Source organism: Daphnia carinata, chromosome 3 (genome assembly GCF_022539665.2).
Source record: "Daphnia carinata strain CSIRO-1 chromosome 3, CSIRO_AGI_Dcar_HiC_V3, whole genome shotgun sequence".
NCBI classification, from domain to species: domain Eukaryota; kingdom Metazoa; phylum Arthropoda; class Branchiopoda; order Diplostraca; family Daphniidae; genus Daphnia; species Daphnia carinata.
Window position 1 is genome coordinate 95,366 of NC_081333.1, and position 17,941 is coordinate 113,306.

The following is a 17,941-nucleotide window of genomic DNA, read 5'->3' on the forward strand; positions in this document are numbered from 1 at the left end:
TCATTGTGGCGCCCAAATTGCAACTGTAGATTTGCTTTGCAACTAGCAGACGAATTTTGTTATTCTTGAAATGGCGGATTTCATAACACGCACTGGTCTGGAAAATTAATTCTTTTGATGTATTGGCTTTCTCAAAGAGCACGTGTTTGAATGTTTTTGTCCGATTTTGTTTCATGTTTGTTCGCTTTACGGTCCAAGAAATTCCTGAAGAGGACCATACATGGTGGTATGAATCTCATCATTTCTTATTTGATTTAGATAAAGTAGTCGTACAAGTGCTGATGTTGATGGAGTGAGATTGTCGGGAAGAACACTGAAAAAAAAAAGGAATTTTTTTTTATTATAAAAAGCACGATGGCAATCAGCAACAGCGGCGACTGTTTAGCAACGTGCCAATGATAGACGACGGGGCTAATGGACGTCGGCTAGATGATGGGTGCTCTTCAGTTGACGCCATTTTTTAAGATAAAAGTAATAGCAGGGAAAGCCAGAGTCACCTAAGAAACGACACGTCATTTTAAAAATCTCACGAAATCGACGCTCTCTCGTACCCCAGAAAAGGTATAAAGATAGTCATCATTCTAAAATGTTGTTACATCCCTCGTCGCCATTGAGAGGCTTTTCCCTCCCCATTTAAGGACCTTTCGAATCGAGTGTCACACCACGTGCAATCAGCGGATTTCACTACCTCGCTACACAAAAACGTTTAACACCGAAATGCAAACGAGCATCAAAACATCTTCTTTTCGTTTGACGTGTTAGTGATGGATTCTTTTTGCCCCCCTTGAGCTCAAGCTCATTCATTCATTCATCCATCATTTCCAAATAAAATGTAAAGAACGAAGAAAAAGTGTCTTGTGCTCGTTGTCCAATTGATGGCGCGCCCAAAAATTAAACATTTAAAAAATAATATTTTCCCCTAACCGCCTCCATGCCTTTTTGTAGGCGAAGACAAAACAAATTTGGTTGGTGTTTAAATAGACGAAGAGGTGGAGTGGATTCTACTGTAAATATGGACACGGAATAAACACGTATACATTCATACATTTCATGATGAGGTAAATTTAAATTTAAATAGAATTATTCACGGCCGATTAAATCTTTATTTTTATAGGGAATATGTAATCAGATAACGTGAAAACGTCGTCGGCCGAACGTTGTTCAACTTACATGGAAATGTCGGGCTTTTCTAGTTGGATGTGATCCCGAATAATGACGTCATCTGCAAAGCTTTAATAGGAACTGGTCGACCCCGAGATTTTTGGCGAATCGAGGTATACAGGTAAATGTTCATTCATTTGAATCTCGACACGTAAAAAAGTGTGTAATTAGCGACGTTTTTTCGTGGGGGTTGCGTTCACGGGTTGAGTCAGCAAAGGCCAAAAAGGTGGCTCACGCGGTTGCTGTCAGACGCGTGAATTGTTGCGGTTTTCTGTGCAGAAACGACGCAGTCAATGCGTGTCAAGGCCAACACGCACTGAAAATATCGAATATTTAATATTCTCAAGTCTTTAAATATATTTTTCTAGAATACGTTGGCCATTCATCACGCGGGAAAGCATAGGGGCAATGGTGACAAAATGGTTATAAATCTCTACCCGCCTTTCGTCAAAATCAAAAGATGAGTGGTCATTTGAGGATAAATCACACTGCACCTTGATGAATTTAGCTCCTTTTTTGGCCAGGTAAAATTACCCCACAATTATTGGTGGCGTGAATGAATGTGATCGTGCACCTTATTTCTTTCTCTTATAGTCTTTTCACGTATCACTCGAGCCCTTCCTTTTTCGGGGAGGAATCTTTAGAAAAAAAAGGGGAGGATGAAATAATATTGTGATTAAAGATGGACGGGCAGCAGATACGGTAGCCAAGAAAAATGTATTTAAATTGATTTCCTTTGTGAATAGAAAACATCTGGGGGATATTGGGTGGAGTCAGACATCATTAGACTTTGGATTCCGAGTTACACAAAAGAAGGAGGAGGCTAATAAAAATAAGAGGCTTATTATTTTGACCAGTTTTCAAAAATCAATAAGATTTAATGGGATTAATCGTCATTTTTAAAAGAAAAGAAAAGGCTTTTCATATTTCTTTTTTGAAAAAGGCCAGCGGCATTGCGTAGCTAGACACGTTTCGAACTTTCGCTCTTATTTTTCCAAACATCTGTTATCTTTTGTTGTTTTTTGTGTACGTACGTCCGTGTGTCGTATACATTTATGCAGCAATTATGCAATATCGAGCGGCACCGAGTTAACATATTCCGTCTCCTTGGCGCCTCACCAAATCAATTCCCAACCTCAATGATCATTTCCATCAATTACTCGACTCACCTTTGACCTACGATCATCTAAACCACATCAAAAAATAGTTTATGAAACGAGCCACTCGATCCTGATTGTTCCGAATAGAATCCTCTGATTAAAACACGTTAAAAAGAGTAAAAAAGAATCAGATGTCGATCTCTCTGGCCAGTCGTCTACACACCTGCGTGATTTCTTCACGCACGATACAGGAACTCTCTCCTCCTCCCCCCACCGACGGCAGAGAAAACGTTGGCCTTTGCCAATGATCTACTGTCCAGTACCTCAATGGAAACTGGAAGTGTATTGGAGAGCCCCAAACAGGATGACACACATTTGCGCTGAAATGATTGATAATGGTATGAAATTACATTAAAGAAAATTGTTCATTTCTCATCGAGAATGCCCATATTTTGACCTAATTTTTGAAAATTGTAAACGACTTCCTCCTGGACGAGATTAAATGACATGGCGATCATGGCCAGGCCGACGACCAGGTAGACGATGCAGGCCACCAATTTCGTCTGCCCTTGTTCCAGGACTTTGGAGCCGGGCACCAGATCGCCGAATCCGATGGTCGACAAGGTGATGAAACTGAAATAGGCGCCGTCCAGGTAAGACCATTCTTCCCAGGCCGAAAAGACGGCGGCTCCGATGCAGATGTAACCCACCAGAAAGGCCAACACGACAGAGACGGGCACCCGTTGCTGGCCCCCTCCCGATTTATTAACGACTGTTGGATTCAATTTACTCGTTTCATCTGCTGGAACGTTGCCCAGCAGTTTGGTGTCACTGCAAACAGCAGGTGGTGGTGAATCACCCATCATTCGATCGAGATGGCCTTCGTCCGCCTGGCCACCACTTTGAGCATCGCTGGTTGGCCAGTCGCTAATATGGACAGGCGTGCCGGCAACGTTGTTGTTGTTGCTTGCCCGGCAATCGTAACGCGAACAATCGGCCAATAAGAAACGAGCCTTGTCGTTCAACTTGTCCGACGCGCTATAATTCAGCCCAGCAGACATTGTCCTAACTACTCCGTCAGCTGTTCGATCCTCTTCGATGACAATGTCGTAATCCCGTTCAGCCAATTCGGCTAAATCTTGGGCGGACAGACCATCATCCATTTTTCTTTCCTTCTTTTCGACTTGCGTGGCTGTTGTTGGGGGCACAGCTGTTGCTCTATAAACCGGCGTTAAAGTGGACAAGACGACACCTGGTTGCGTCAATGTTTTCAATTGTTCTTGATGATGTTCTCGTCTTCGTTGTTGTCTCCTCTGGTTGCAGCAACAGTGTCGACTGGAACACCACAAACAGCAGTAAAGTTTGCCGAATGCAAATTGGAAGCTGCTGGCCATGAACGTGCCCAAATTAGAGAGGCACAACAGCATCAAGGGGATTCCTAATTTATCATTTAGAATTTCATTAATAAAATGAATAACAAAAGGAAATGGATAGTTCTCTTGTTACTGTTCTCTGAAGAGAATAGTTACACAACACTGACGGCAGAAATGTGAGCCTCTCATGTTCCTGCACTTCGTGTGAATGTCAAAGATTGTTACCCTTTCGTTTTTGAATTTGGTAACAAGGTGCTGGTCATTTGAGCAGAGGAAACGAAATTTCCGGTTGAAATTAGAAACCACCTTTTTGGTAAGGGCAGTGCGTCGTTTAAGAAACGTTGGGGAATGATTGATACATTAAGCACAGGACAAAATGTTTTTCTATACAACAAACACGTAAACAATGGTGGATTCGAGTGAAAGTCAAAATGGATTTAATGAGCGGAAATTGTATGCACTGACGTGGGCGTGACAAATGCAATCATTATGTGTTTAACGCACGTGTTACTGTATATTAGCCTAGATATTTAACAAGACATCTTTATTAACACTTGCTTATTATCTGTGACGTCACTTGCCCACTTGTTCTAACCTTGGCCTCGTTCAAACATGTGCGCACATGTTTTCAAACATTGATGCACCAATGATTTGTGTAAATATTTATGAAAATATCTTTTGACGCTAACACTATCGCAGTCAAAGTAGACCGAAAAAATGGCCATAAAAATGGCCATGCATTTATTCACCTTTATTGGCCATCCTTTTTTCCTTCAATTTTAACACCAAATTTTCTTGGCATCGGTATGGACTATCGAACCAAAAATTTCGTTTCTACTGTCGGATTGCAACGACTGATTGGAGGGGTTGCTGCCAAATCCATGCATAATTAGAACGAAAATTTCATCTACGAGTGATGACATTGAAACAAGAACGAAAAACTGGTTTGTTTCGTTTTGCTTTCAGACAAGTCTCTCTTTGAAACTGAACTAAGCCGGTAGCCCAAATACCGTCATCCACCGTTCACTTTTATGCTTATCTTTAAACAAATTATTTTTTTTTTAAATCAGATTTCCTGTCTCGTAAGATATCAATACCAGCCTACATATTTACCAAATTCATTCAGACTTTCTTGACCTATCCTGTGTGTGTATATCCACACAAACTGTGCAGCGGCACACATTTGGGAAGCAACTGCAGTTGTTTCAAAACATGATCACTTGAAGACAAAAGCTTTAGCTGTTCTGGTCCTTTGGAGCAATTTCTTCTAGCATAGTGGAAAAAGAAATCAGAATTGAAACAGTTGCTTACCTATAAGGGCATAGATGATGGTAACCACTTTGCCAGGACCAGTCTTCGGAGCCAGATTGCCATAACCTGAGCAACAAACAGAAACATGATAACAAAAAAGACATGGAACTGGTTTCACATTGAGGCAATACATTTATTATTGATTTCTAAACAGAGTTCATGATTCACTGCACTCTGTATTATATGATCAGCAACATAAATCATTTTATTGATGTCTAAAAGTTATTCTTTTTGAAATGTCAATGTTTGCCTGTACCATTTGGCTGTCGTAACTGTCTCTCGAACACGTAAGATAGCCATAACAATCAACATCCGGCTGTGTCAACCGACTGAAATTTCTGGAACTATTCGAGCATGGAACAGAACAAGAGACACGTTGACTTATTGTTGCACAAATGAGTGGCGCTTGTCCAAAAAGTTAACCGGTTATACTTATTTAAATATTTTTGTTTTTGCCAAAGACTTTCAATCGGCCTTTTATGTCCCAAGAGATATTGATGACGGGGGAAGGGAGAGATACTTGACAGCTTAAAAGATCAGAAGTGGTGCAAATTATTTAAATTTTTCATATTTTTGTACACCAAAACTCCAAGGCCATTTTCTTCCTTACCCATCCCCCCCAAATTTTTCTCCTCGTGGGAATAGAACGACGACAGTTAAAAATTATGCATTTTTTAATCTTGTTTTTTGTGTGCTCTGGTTCTCATTTCTCATGTTTATCTTTTGTTTACATCTAAGCATATTATAGGAGAATTCCAACAGAGAGCTCCTGCTGCTGTTATTGGGTTAAAAGTGCCAATAAACATCACGTCGGCAGCCAGCGAGAAAATATGTGAATAAATAAACACAACAATTAAAACTAGAACAGACTTTGACGCGTCGTCTGGTCCATTATTCCTTTTTAAACGTTCAAAAAATCAGCTCTTTTTTCACGTTTTGTTTATGCAACTATTTCAACAGCTTATGGCAACATGGTCAATAATTTCACCATAAATTGAAATGTTTTTTTTTTTTTCTTTTAAAATGTTATCGTGCACGTCAGTTATGGGATTTTCGTGATCGAATCTCGAACGAGCTGTTCGTCCAGCACTGACCACGGGCAGTCGCTAAGAGATTCCCGTCAGTGAGATACGGGACACGTTGGCGACCAACACATTCACGAACGAGAAATAACAGCCCACCCAAAAATAATTTCGTCTTTTCCTTCCTTTTTTTTTTTAAAGAAAGAAGAAAAATAAGAGAGGATTGACGTAATCAAAACAGAAGAAAATCCGAGGGCAACGTCTCGTTGGTCGCACAACTATTTAGTCCACACGACATCGCAAACTGCACGCACGCAGCGTCTCGGTCTGTATACATAATACATCAGCAAAAAAAAAATAAAAAGAAAAAAATATATATTTCTAAATATATTCAAAAATCTTTCCGTAGGCGTAGCGACCACCCGCCCCGTTTTTCGCTCTCTCCCGTTTTGCTCCACATTCACGCACAAAATTTGAAATCTAAAAGGAGAGTTGATTTCTTTGTCTTATTTCCTTTTACTTAATCAATTCACTTTTCTTCTAGTACGACGATCAACTGTTGGCGATTCGAATTTTCTCTAAGCAAAACATCGTCAATGTTCGGATCACATGGGCCTATAAAGGCTGTCGACACTCGTGCCTCCATTTTTGGTAAAAAGAGTATGGAATTGTGTTGACCGATGGTGGTGATGACGGTGATGGAGTAGAGGAGAGCGCCGCTGACGGACCACTGTCGCTCGGCGTCGTCGACTTCTTTGCCGTCGTAGCCTTCCAGTTTCGTCGCCTTGACCACCTCGGTTTCGAATGCTGCAAAGCAGTTTGACGAATGAAAATTGATTATGGTTGTAAAACGACATTTGTCATCAGCAAAAGTTGAATTGCAGCTAAAGATCATTTCTCGATATTTCGACGCACGAAATGCAGTAAAAAAACGAAACGTGGAATGGACCGTTTGTTAAATACCTTTGAGAAGGGCGCCGGCTTTGATGGCCCATAATTCCGTGCTGTTCGCAGTGGAAGTGCCGGTTGAATAATAATTGAGTTGGCTCAAGCGTTCGAGGCAATCAAGTCGAATTTGGAGGATTTTACGTCGAGGTTCGATTTCTTGATCGGCTTCGAGCCATTCAAAAAGAACGGCGCCGGCGGCGGAATAGGCCACGACCAACGCCATCAGACCCACCTGAGAGAAGAGGAACGTCAGCGAAATGCGCAAACATTTGCGGTAACGTTCTTCCAGTGAACTCTGACGCAAACGAGTCGATCCCATTTGTCCAAACTGCAACGTCCTCCAACTGGAACTCTACTGATCTCCGTCTTGGAACGTGGCTTCCGTTTTAATTACAAAAGGACGGCGTTCATCTTTTGCCAGTCGGTGAGGGGCCTAGAAAATATTCTTTTATTTTATTTATTGAAATGCGCAGTCGCAGATGTTTGCCGTCTATAATATTGAAAGGCTTATATGCATGTCCAGACTGAGATGAGAGATAACCTCCTCGTTCTGTACAGCAAACAGCTGCTGCTGTCCTTTCACGCGACTTTTTTGGCAACAGAAAGAAGAACAGCATCGATGATGACCAAAATAAACCAACTTTTTTTTTTTATTCCATTTTATTTATTTTGGGTGCGGAATTGCGGATGAATAATTTTTTTTTCCCTACTGAATATTCTAATCAGAAGGGAAAGGTTGATTTTTTCTGCCATCGTCCGCTTTTTTTCTCTGTCGTTCGTAAATATAATTAAACTTAAACGTTTCAGAAAATTCAATTTTATTTAGCATCTGCATGGTAAATCTATCCGCCAATAATAAAGAATCAACATTGCAGCATCCAAGATGTCGGCAGCAAAACTCCACCGACTGATGTTTATCTTTTCTCGTGTTGTTGATGTATTTAATTTATTCTTTTTCTTTACAGCTGGCAGTTGTCCCACCCGAAATGAAGACCATCATTTTCCAAACAAACATAAATTGAAACGACAAATATTTATTTTTCACCGAAATGATTGTTATATTGCCTGCATTCAATGCTATCCCTCGTACTCAATGAATTTTATGGCAATCGTAGCAGTGGATGTGCGTGGCAATCCATCATACGGAGATGAGCCAGCACCCACCATAGGTATACAAAGTACACCTATAAATGCGATTTAAATTGTATAAACATCCGTCTATGGTGCGTCGTCTGCCCATACATCCAATGTTATCCCTACATCCAAGGCTTGTAACATATCGGCTTGCGTACAAATAATCCGATATAGCGTTCAGACACGCGATCCGTCTAATTCTGACGGAAGTCTCGTGTACGGACACTTGAAAATTAAGAAACGCAAATTCCTGTTAAAATCCAGGCTGATGCACTCGCTTTTCTATTTTTTGCAGTTTACATTGCGTGTGGTGAGGTAATTCCTTTTGAGTCTATCAGGGTAGACGGTCGGCAAATCTTTTTTTCATTCCCGATTCTTATGATCTTTAAAAAGGGGGGGTCTTTTGTCTTATTCTAATTATCACCACACGCAGCGAAGTGATGATGATGAATCAGCACATCGCCATAGAATAAAAACTGCGTGAAACACACACAGACAGCATTTAACTCACGCACGAAGGAGGTCGTTGAAAAGGGAAAATGACTCAACTGTTATGAGAAATCCCCTCTTCTTTTCAGCTTTAGGCTGTTAATCCGTGGAACGAAAACAAAGACGTGCAACAAACATTGAAAATGATAATTCTCCTTTGTTCTTTAGCCAACGCCATCTAGCGGCCGAATTCAAATTAATAGAGGAAAACATTTGTCGTCTGCTAACTTCAATTCAGACGTCTGTCGTGTTTGAACACCTCCATTGTTTCTCTTTTTGTTCGCAAAATTGCGATATGCATCTCCGCCATTTTTCTTGACGTCTTGGCAATAACAAAGTCACGAACGTATACGGCTGTCAATGACACTAGGCCATTTACAAAATGTTTATCAATGAATTACTTGCTGTCATCTTTTCTCCTTATTTTGCGTGTCCTACTCTGCTTCGACTGAAAGTTAAAACTTTCTCTTTTTCCTTTTGCTGCAGCATCCATTCGTGCATTGCACGTCCTACAGCAGTTTAAAAAAAAGGATTTCTATGTTTAGAACGAAAAATATGAAAGCAATTAGTATGAAACATTTTCGCTTCAACCTATTAAACGTGATGTCGGGTTTTAATTGAATGATAAACAATGCCTCGTTATACCGTAACGCTTCTATTAACACCAAGTAATCAGATGACCTAATTTCTTCTTCGTCCAGTTCATTTGTTTTGATTCTAACCCACTTGTATAGCGACGAATGGAAGCGTGTAGCCATTTATTTACTACTCGTCAAAATATTAAGAATATAAAGAGAAATCTTCACACGTTGATGGCGAAGGACATGTTAACGAAAATAAGAGTTCATCGAGACCATAAAAATCGGCAGAAGTTTCAGTTTCACCAGAGGATGCTATAAATTAAATACACCTCATAAAACCGGGTGCGTCTGACATAAACGATCAGATTTTTAGCCAGAAAAAATACAGCCAAGAATAGAAAGGTATACGAAAATACGATGTAACATGGGTTAGGAAATTATGTAAGTCGTCTATTTTAAAGGGATAAATTTAGCAGCGAAAAGTCACGACGAACATCCACGACATTCAGTTGAGTAGAAGACAATGAAAGTAAGTCGTTTGCAAAACACAGACCTCGTGCCGAAAAGAAAAAAGGGCAATCGTTTTGGCCATTGTCATCCTTCATCTTCTATCATATTTTAATTTACTTATTTAAATGTTTCCACTGAAACGGCCGGATGTATGCTGTTTTCAGTTTAATTATCTGAATATTTTTTCACTTATCCAAACGTGCTTAAACCAATTTTAAGACAATTCAAATAGAACCTAACGAGCAGTTGCTCTCCAAACTCCAATGTCTTCATCAGACTGCAAACTCATTGCCGTCTATGTTACGAAGCATTGCCGTTTACTACTTGCCTATTTAACTAAAATTTAATCATTTGACTATATTTCTTAAAATTTTTGGCACAAGGCTGACGTTTTAAAATAATAAAATTAGAATAAAGTACTATTTTAAATTTTAAATTAATGTAGTTTTTGAAAATCCGGCAACGCCGACGATTTGCATACAGCAGACATATTGGCGGCATGACAGGCAACAATTGAAATTGTCTGAGGTTAGGATTGAAATCTGTGACAGCCTAAACGATTTGTTGCGAACAGAATCGTGCCATTTACCATACTAATCAAAGTGGTAAAAGAACGGTTGTTCAGAACTTCGTAAGTAGTGTTTGCTTATTAACAAGTAATTTCTAAAATATGTTCTATTGTTCTAAACGTAAGAATCTTACAAAACTTCGACTTGTGATGAAATTCCATAGTATGTGCCAAAAGAGTTTTTATTCAAATAATGGTATATTGATAGCCCTTCTATTATAGAACTTAATGCTTGTACAATGTCTTAATTTTTTCGTTGGATCTCCTTCCCATGACAAAACGTTTTTAAAGCCTCTCATATAGTTCAAGTTAGGTTCATCATTCTTTATTCTAATATTTCATAACTGTTATATTTTTATTGCGTAATAATGGGTAATGCAAACAATGCCCCTTTGTCACACTGTGCATTCCTAACATGTAAGATCTGCAATATCTCTAAGGGGAGTCTATACATTAAAAACTGTCACAAGCCAAATTGAATTATCCTTACCAAAACTTTGTATATGATTGCAGTTGCAAGTAACTTGAGAATTAACTATATAACTCATCAAGAACTGTATCCACTAGTTGAATGTCAACTTTGGTTGCAGCGTTAAAAGGTTCCTTTCATGGGCTTCCCACTCGTTATCGATCGTTCGTGTTGATGGCTAGTGCTGGGTGAGAAAACGAAAATTCATTGACTTCATTTTCTCATTGTTTTCATTTCCTAATCATTTGTGTTTCGTTAAAAGTGATAATTTTTTTTTGTCTTTATCCAGCATTCATTCCTTCAGTTCAACAAAGGTTCGCCTTGTATTCTTCGTCTTTACCAGATTGCCATGAAACCGTTAACTACTGTAACTGTACGGCACATCTGTCTAGAGCCTCGGTATCCTACTTAATCGTTTAACAAACCCTATATCCTGCTGATCTTTTCTTTATTTCTAAACGCCATCTAGGTTCTCTAAATGCTTTAAATGAAACTCGTTATTCAGGGAATACATTCTACAAAATAGCCTGAAACCGTTGCAGGTTTTGGAACTTGGATCTTGGCCGAAAGATAATTATCAGCTAACACGGTTAGAGATTACGCCTCATGATGTCGAAACGTGTTTTATCGATTATTGATGCAACGACTTGCTTATCAGTATCTATCAGTTTATTACACCATGGGAAAAGCCAACATTTCTAAAGGTAAAACAAATGGTAAATTGAACGTTACACCTTTTTTTATTTGATATAATAAAATTTCTTATGATAAAAAAGCACTGAGATAGTGCGAAGGTTTTCTATTTTCCGTTAACAACTGCAGTCGTAACGGTTGTCGACCGTCTTTCCCCATTTGAAGATTCAGCGGTAAATTATGGCAGCAAAAGTAGAAGAAACGGGTGAAATTTCGTGTTCAGAAGACAAAATTAAAATTCTATTCATTTTTCGTGGAAATGATTTGCACTGCCAGGATGAACTTCTTTTGAACGACCTCGGCTATGGATCCGTTTATCGCGGCGTGTGGAAGGGCAAACCTGTGTCAATTAGACAGGTCCCGAAATCCCATTGTTTCCCCAATTGGAAGGAAAACTTCGACCGTCATGTTAAGGGAACCCTCAACTCTGATAATGTTCTCAAAGTTTTGGGTTTCGAGGAGGATAGCAGTTTGAGGTCTGTAACATTTCAATAATTCAAATGCTATAGTAATTGTGCTGTAAATTACACTTGAATTCCCACAGATATTTTGCTCTCGAATTGTTTGGTGGTACATTGGAACAATATTGTAACCGCCAGTATAATGGACCGATGCCATTTGATGCCCAAGTCCTTTATCAGATTGCCAAAGGAGTTGCTTATTTGCATAAACGAGGACTCGCTCATGGTCGTCTTAACCCAAAAGCAATTCTTATATGTCAGTCTCATCCTGTCAAAATGAAGGTGTCAGATTTTGGACTGTGCCAGTTTAAAGACGCATCATCAGACTGTGAGTATAGATCCAATCTACATTGTCGTAAATTAGACTCAACATATTTAATGCAATTTTAGGTGACGCGATAAATATGAAAGAAAGTTTGCCTATTGCGGGTAATGTTCAAGAGGACCTCACTCATCCAAAGTATTGGATCAATTCGAGATTACCAAGAAAATTAAAAGAGCCAACAGAAAGCGGCGACACTTTTTCGATTCCCGCGCCTACAGTACATGGAGATACATTCGCAACTGGATGCCTATTCTTTTATTTCTTGGAAAGAGGATTGCATCCGTTTGGTGACACAGCATCAATATTAAATAACATTTCAAGAATGAATTCCATCAATCTTAAAAGTAATTAACCGTTGGACTGTCATTCACGTCCAATCAGTTAAAAAGCTGAAATCGTTTGCAGTTCAATAACTTCTATTTAACCATCTATATTTCAATATTGTAGAACTAGACAAAACCCATTTTGCTTTTGATTCAATTGAGAAATTGATCCAAGACCCTCCAACAGATGGAACTCAGCTTCTGTCGATTGCACTTGTTAAGTTCAAAGATGTTCTTCCCCGTAAGTTCACAGCTTGTTGTCAAATTGACTCCAGCAGTTCATTTTTATCATTGTAGTGAGGATTGACGAAAACAAGATATATGGCCAAGGTGCATACGGAATTGTGTACGCAGGCAGGTACGACGGGAAACCAGTTGCAGTTAAGAGACTATCGAGAGACGTTTATGTATCTGAAAGCACGAAGAGGGAAATGAAAAGAGAAGTGAAAGGACATAGCCAGATGGATCACGAAAATGTTCTGAAGCTTTTACACATCGATGAAGAAAAACATTCCTCTTTCATGTAATATTCACTTAACTTTTTTTTTTATGTGAATAACGGAGAGTTTTACACATGGAATTTCGTTATAGATACCTCGTTCTGGAATTGTGCGCTGGAACACTAACGAATTTTTGCGAAAAGAAATACCAGGGACCGCCATTGCCACAAGACGAATTGGTCTTATACCAAATTGCGAATGGATTGCATTATATTCATTCCAGCGGCTTGGTTCACCGTGACGTAAAACCGGACAACATTCTCATTTCCATGACGTCACCTCCTACAATTAAGTTGTCCGATTTCGGACTGTGCAAAAAAGTTAGTCATCAAGAAACATTTTCTCAAAGTGCACTAAAAGGAACTAGGGACTGGATGGCGCCAGAAATGCTAGAAATTATGAACGATTCTGAAAACGAAAAGAACGAACTTCCTCACGGAACAATCGAAAGCGACACATTTTCAGCTGGATGCGTCTTTTTCTATTTCCTGACGCGCGGATCACATCCGTTCGGAAATTCTCATTCGGCACCAGCAAATATCTTGCAAAACAAGCCAGTGGAAATTGTCAGCTACATACAAAGTAAACTATTTACATTATTTATTTAAATTAAATTAAAATTACTCTGAATGTTTTGGCAGGTTTGCAAAAAGAAAAAGAAGGAAAGCTAGAACTTTACAATGTAATTAAAAACATGATTACTAAAAAAGATGAAAGAATTGCATTGTCCAATGTTCTCGCACATCTAACGTCGCTATTAACAGCATACCGTATGCCTATCCCTTTTTTAAATTTACAAAATAATGATAAAATGGTGGTCCTAAAATCCTATTTATTGAATGAAGGCCAATTCAAGGAGATCGAAAGGGCGATACCTGGATCAACTAGCTACTGGCAAGTTTGCCGTTTCAATCCAACAAAGCCGGTTCTCGCCTGTAGCCTTAAATATAAAGTGATTTTCTTCACTGCCCCGGACGCTGTAATTCCATTTTCCAACTGGAAGCAGTCTGAACTGAAATTGCAAGCTCAAAATGGGAATGATATTTCAGCATTACAATGGAATGTGAGTTTCTTCAATGTCACAATATTCTTTCTAAGTGCAAGCGTTAACGTCAAAAAGTTCTGCGCTGACCTATTAATCGGGTAAAGTATGAGTGCATTGATCTACGAAACCTTTGTCATTATGTTTTATTTGGACATTTTTTTTTCTTATTCCGATTGTGCGCAGAATTAAACCTGAATCTGTTAATTCTTATTGTAGCCAAACGGAAATCAATTGGCTGCTGGCTGCAGGAACGGTGATGTCATCGTCTGCAATTATCCAACTGGCGAAATTATCTTTCAAATGAATCAGCATTCACGTATGGTTTCAATAATAGAATGGAATCCATCGAGATTAGACATGTTGGCTTCTATCGATAACGTAAGTGGAAACAAAACAAACTCAAATGTTACTGTCCTAACGAAAACAATTCACTAAATCTATCGATGCAACCTTTACTCGAAGATAACTATTATTGTTTTGAGGATTTAAAAAATTGTATAATTCTTTTTATGTTTCCTTCTCTTCAGATGGGCACAAAATGTTTGCTATGGACGTCGCCAAGCGACTCGATGACAAATCAGATAAGGACCATCGAAGGTGAGGGTGTTATCACCTGTGCAAAATGGATTTCTGAAAATCAAATCGCTCTCGGATTTCGTTATGGCGTGATTGGGATTTGGGAAATTCTTTCTAACCCGACATCAGCTAGATGTACAACGTTTATTCGAGACGTCGACTTCCATGTCAGTTTGTTTTTATCTTGAATGCCTGAAAGTAATTTCTGTCAATCCGTTTCTCAATTTATTTGGTAAAGGATTCTATAGAGGATCTACATTGGAATGAAAATGCTAAATATTTGGTCTCTTGGTCACGCTACGGAGAAATTAAGGTAAAAATGTCGTTTGCTCACAGTTCATAGAAATAAGATGAAAAGGAATGTTAGCGACATATTTATTATACTCGGTCTTGAATTGTCATTTTTAAAATGCAGATTTGGTCAACAGACCGCGAAGAATCTATTTACGGAAATGACGATTTCATATGTACGAGTTTCACATGGCGCCCTCACAGGACAGTGACAGGCGAAATAGAATTGTCCCGAAGTTTAAATTATGCTTGGTATAGTAAAGGATTTGCTACTTGTGGCAAATTCCTTTAAAAAATCATAATTTTAACTGGCGTTTGACTTGGTATTTATTCATTTTTTTTTTACTATTATTTGTTTGCTCGGAAAGCCTGAATCAAGTCAAATGAAATTTCATGAAACCAAATCGGGGGTAAAGCTTTAACTTAACGTTTATTTGTCTACTTTCCTATATTATATGTGGTCATTCGTGTCTTTGTAATTTAAAACATTACGCCTTTATCATTGATTTTCTTTTAATTCAGCGGAACGAGAGATGGAAACATCTTCATTTGGAATCCGTTGAAAAACGAAGGAAAGCCTCAAATTCTATCTCGCCAACATGCCACAGAATTGGTTTTGGTCGTCTTTTCATCAGACGGGCAATTTCTGACATCAGCGGACGTGAATGGTAAAATAATCTTCTGGTCGACTGAAGTAAGATTAACCACTTTTTTGTAGCTTTAATACTGTTTAGTAATAAAAAACAGCATTGTGCTTGACTATAAAAAAAACATTTTGACTGAAATGCTAATTATTTTTCTGTTTCGTCGTGCACTATTTCAGACTTGGAAACCTGTTTTCATCACGCAAAATCGGGATGCGTATGTACCGAAGTTGTCGTGGTCGTCTACAACTTCATCCGCGGATGATAGTGGATATAAATTCGCCTTCTGCACTTACGTCGTTGGAGGCAGTATGGTAATGAATTTTCGCCTTGAATCGATTGCACATACACGTGTTGTAGAAGCTCTGCCGTTTAAGGAAACTTATGTCGCATTATATTTCATTCATTGCTTCCCTTAAATAGGTTCATGTAATCGAATACGCCATTACGGACACTAATGACGTCCAGCAACCATCCATTCAACAACCTTAAAAACGACAACAAGCTGTAGGCCAACTGATGAAAAGAAACTACGAGACAGTAAGTAATCGCATCCAGCAGGCTTTTAATACGTTTCTCCTTCTTCTTTTAGCCGTAGTGTCGCTAACGTAATCCCAAACAAAGAATGTAAAACACAATCTACCATTTAAATTGGTCCTCTAAATGGTTTAGTTTACTGATAACTACCCATCATTGTTAAAGTATGTCTCTTTCTTCCGTCGAAGAAGAGGGACAAATTCAATTCTCCCAACTTAAAAATTTGTAATAACCAATGCATAAGAGCACATAAAAATTGATAGAAATTCATCACATCTACTAGTTGGATCAGTGTTGCAATGTCAGGGTTCAAAAATTTAGCGGTAGGTACACAAATAATCACAAAATCCAAATTAATTTAATTAACCGTGAATTTAACATTCAGCATTGCACGTTATTTAAGGTACTAAACCAAGCGTTTGGTTATTTTTTGAGTTTATTGAAGTCTGTATTATTAGAATGTTTGGACGCTGGTGAAAATAATTCCCTGAAAAGACGGAAAGAAAATAAAAAACAAATGCATTTCTAATCTATACAGGTAGTGAAAGGTGAGCAAAATTTCCTGGCCAGTAATTTTAGCTAAATTCTTGTTGTTTATGTACTATGCACTATGTAGCAGCTAGAACTATGCTGTCGGGTATGGGAATGTTATTAGTCTTTAGAAGATTCTCGAGTTCGACAATGAGTTTCCTTTGCCGTTGGTTGAGTTCTCTGTACTTGAGCAGTTCTTCTTCGAGTGCCTCTCTTCGACGCTTTTCGCATTCTACATGGCGAACAGCCTGACTTCGCACAGAACGAACCATTCCGTTAAGAATACGAGCCACTCGCCACAAACGTAAAATGATGAAGAGGCCGAGGCCGTTAGTAGACGAATGTGAGTGTTGCATCAATACGTCAAGAACGAATGTCACTAAAATGACGACAGTGTCAAATATTTCCCAACCCATCCTGAGAAAGGATAGACCGAAAGCTGCAATTTTGATGATTGTTTCCAAGAGAAACATGGCCAATATAGCTAGAAATACAAGACCAAAAATCTTGAAAATGAACGTGCCAACTAACAAGTTTACGGTGCAATTCACCTATACTGATGCTGTGCAAAACATCTGGTACTATGTAGTGCGCTTCCAATGGCACCTTGCTGCGGTTTTTCATCCCTGTTTCTTCCAACATTCCAAGTATTCTAAGGTCCATTAGAAGTTCTGCAATCACTACCATACAATCCACTATGACAAAGGATACGATAAAAACCTGAAAAGGTAATACCTGTTAATAAACATACTTTGAATGTTTTTAGGTTTCTGTCTTATACTTGGAATCGATGTGAATTGAGTATTCTCCTTAGTCTTCCTCTACTGCTGGTATCAGGCATTGTAGTCAGATTGGGATCAGAAGCGTAGACATGACACGGGTGCAACACATCATCTTTAGGCAGAAGAGCATCATGCTGGTCAAATTGAGTACCATTCGAAATCAACCTCGTCCCTGGGTCTTTGTCCACTGTAACCATTTCAATCTGAGACTGTTGACTCCCATCAATGTCGGTATGAGGTAAAAGCATTTCTTTAGTAGACTCCATGTTAGCGGAAAGTGAATTTTCTGATCATTCAGATGGAAAGGTACACATGTTTACTTTCAATACTGGTCCCATAACAACAAAACGCCTGTCAAGAACTACAATGATTTTTGATTGAAGCCGAAATCCATACAAACACGGCACATCATTGGTTGATTTTAAAAAGAAACTCGGTTAATGGAAAGCATCGGCAACTAAAGCCCCTATCAAAAGAAGCTATCCTCTTTTGGGAAGCTGTTAAAATAGGTGGTAGCTCAGGTAAAAAGACGTCGTTCCTTACAATAATGGCTTGACAATGGGTTTC

At 38.8% G+C, this 17,941-nt stretch overlaps 3 protein-coding genes across 7 annotated transcripts; 1 reads left to right on the top strand and 2 right to left on the bottom strand.

Annotated features, from left to right (window-relative positions):
- Positions 1-2,504: 2,504 nt before the first annotated feature.
- LOC130692793 (TWiK family of potassium channels protein 7-like) lies at positions 2,505-7,250 on the bottom strand. Its single transcript, XM_057515872.2, has 4 exons — positions 6,931-7,250; positions 6,646-6,774; positions 4,946-5,011; positions 2,505-3,699 (listed from the first exon to the last, which is right to left on the bottom strand). Exons 1-4 carry the CDS (start codon positions 7,232-7,234, stop codon positions 2,687-2,689), a joined length of 1,512 nt encoding a protein of 503 aa, XP_057371855.1. The 5' UTR covers positions 7,235-7,250; the 3' UTR covers positions 2,505-2,686.
- A 2,869-nt stretch (positions 7,251-10,119) lies between these two features.
- Positions 10,120-16,115, top strand: LOC130692784 (uncharacterized). Of its 5 annotated transcripts, none has more exons than XM_057515852.2 (19): positions 10,120-10,260; positions 10,711-10,854; positions 10,956-11,065; positions 11,136-11,370; positions 11,443-11,835; positions 11,904-12,148; positions 12,211-12,489; positions 12,593-12,709; positions 12,766-12,991; positions 13,060-13,550; positions 13,610-13,738; positions 13,814-14,031; positions 14,230-14,391; positions 14,541-14,756; positions 14,828-14,902; positions 15,005-15,132; positions 15,403-15,574; positions 15,704-15,838; positions 15,948-16,115. In XM_057515852.2, the coding sequence occupies exons 5-19, from the start codon at positions 11,540-11,542 to the stop codon at positions 16,014-16,016; spliced, it is 2,958 nt and encodes a 985-aa protein (XP_057371835.1). In that variant the 5' UTR covers positions 10,120-10,260; positions 10,711-10,854; positions 10,956-11,065; positions 11,136-11,370; positions 11,443-11,539; the 3' UTR covers positions 16,017-16,115. The 5 variants fall into 5 exon arrangements, with proteins under 5 accessions (XP_057371835.1, XP_057371838.1, XP_057371842.1 ...); XM_057515855.2 differs by having other exon boundaries at positions 15,403-15,548; XM_057515859.1 differs by lacking the exons at positions 15,704-15,838; positions 15,948-16,115 and adding an exon at positions 15,249-15,290 and having other exon boundaries at positions 15,403-15,541.
- A 202-nt stretch (positions 16,116-16,317) lies between these two features.
- On the bottom strand, positions 16,318-17,902 carry LOC130692804 (voltage-gated hydrogen channel 1-like). The gene is made up of 3 exons (XM_057515884.2): positions 17,374-17,902; positions 17,144-17,312; positions 16,318-17,076 (listed from the first exon to the last, which is right to left on the bottom strand). The coding sequence occupies exons 1-3, from the start codon at positions 17,638-17,640 to the stop codon at positions 16,670-16,672; spliced, it is 843 nt and encodes a 280-aa protein (XP_057371867.1). The 5' UTR covers positions 17,641-17,902; the 3' UTR covers positions 16,318-16,669.
- Positions 17,903-17,941: the final 39 nt, after the last annotated feature.

What these genes read in the sequence shown, in the direction of transcription:
- LOC130692804 (XM_057515884.2), bottom strand. Translation starts at nt 17,640, where the DNA reads ATGGAGTCTACTAAAGAAATGCTTTTACCTCATACCGACATTGATGGG. An exon ending in TCAATTCACATCGATTCCAA is followed by an intron (nt 17,313 to 17,373) that starts GTATAAGACAGA and finishes TTACCTTTTCAG; the next exon opens with GTTTTTATCGTATCCTTTGT. An exon ending in TTTGCACAGCATCAGTATAG is followed by an intron (nt 17,077 to 17,143) that starts GTGAATTGCACC and finishes TTGTATTTCTAG; the next exon opens with CTATATTGGCCATGTTTCTC.
- LOC130692793 (XM_057515872.2), bottom strand. Translation starts at nt 7,234, where the DNA reads ATGGGATCGACTCGTTTGCGTCAGAGTTCACTGGAAGAACGTTACCGC. An exon ending in AGCCGGCGCCCTTCTCAAAG is followed by an intron (nt 6,775 to 6,930) that starts GTATTTAACAAA and finishes ACTGCTTTGCAG; the next exon opens with CATTCGAAACCGAGGTGGTC. An exon ending in CATCATCTATGCCCTTATAG is followed by an intron (nt 3,700 to 4,945) that starts GTAAGCAACTGT and finishes ATGATAAATTAG; the next exon opens with GAATCCCCTTGATGCTGTTG.
- LOC130692784 (XM_057515852.2), top strand. Translation starts at nt 11,540, where the DNA reads ATGGCAGCAAAAGTAGAAGAAACGGGTGAAATTTCGTGTTCAGAAGAC. An exon ending in GTCGCTATTAACAGCATACC is followed by an intron (nt 13,739 to 13,813) that starts GTATGCCTATCC and finishes TATTGAATGAAG; the next exon opens with GCCAATTCAAGGAGATCGAA. An exon ending in CGAAGTTTAAATTATGCTTG is followed by an intron (nt 15,133 to 15,402) that starts GTATAGTAAAGG and finishes CTTTTAATTCAG; the next exon opens with CGGAACGAGAGATGGAAACA.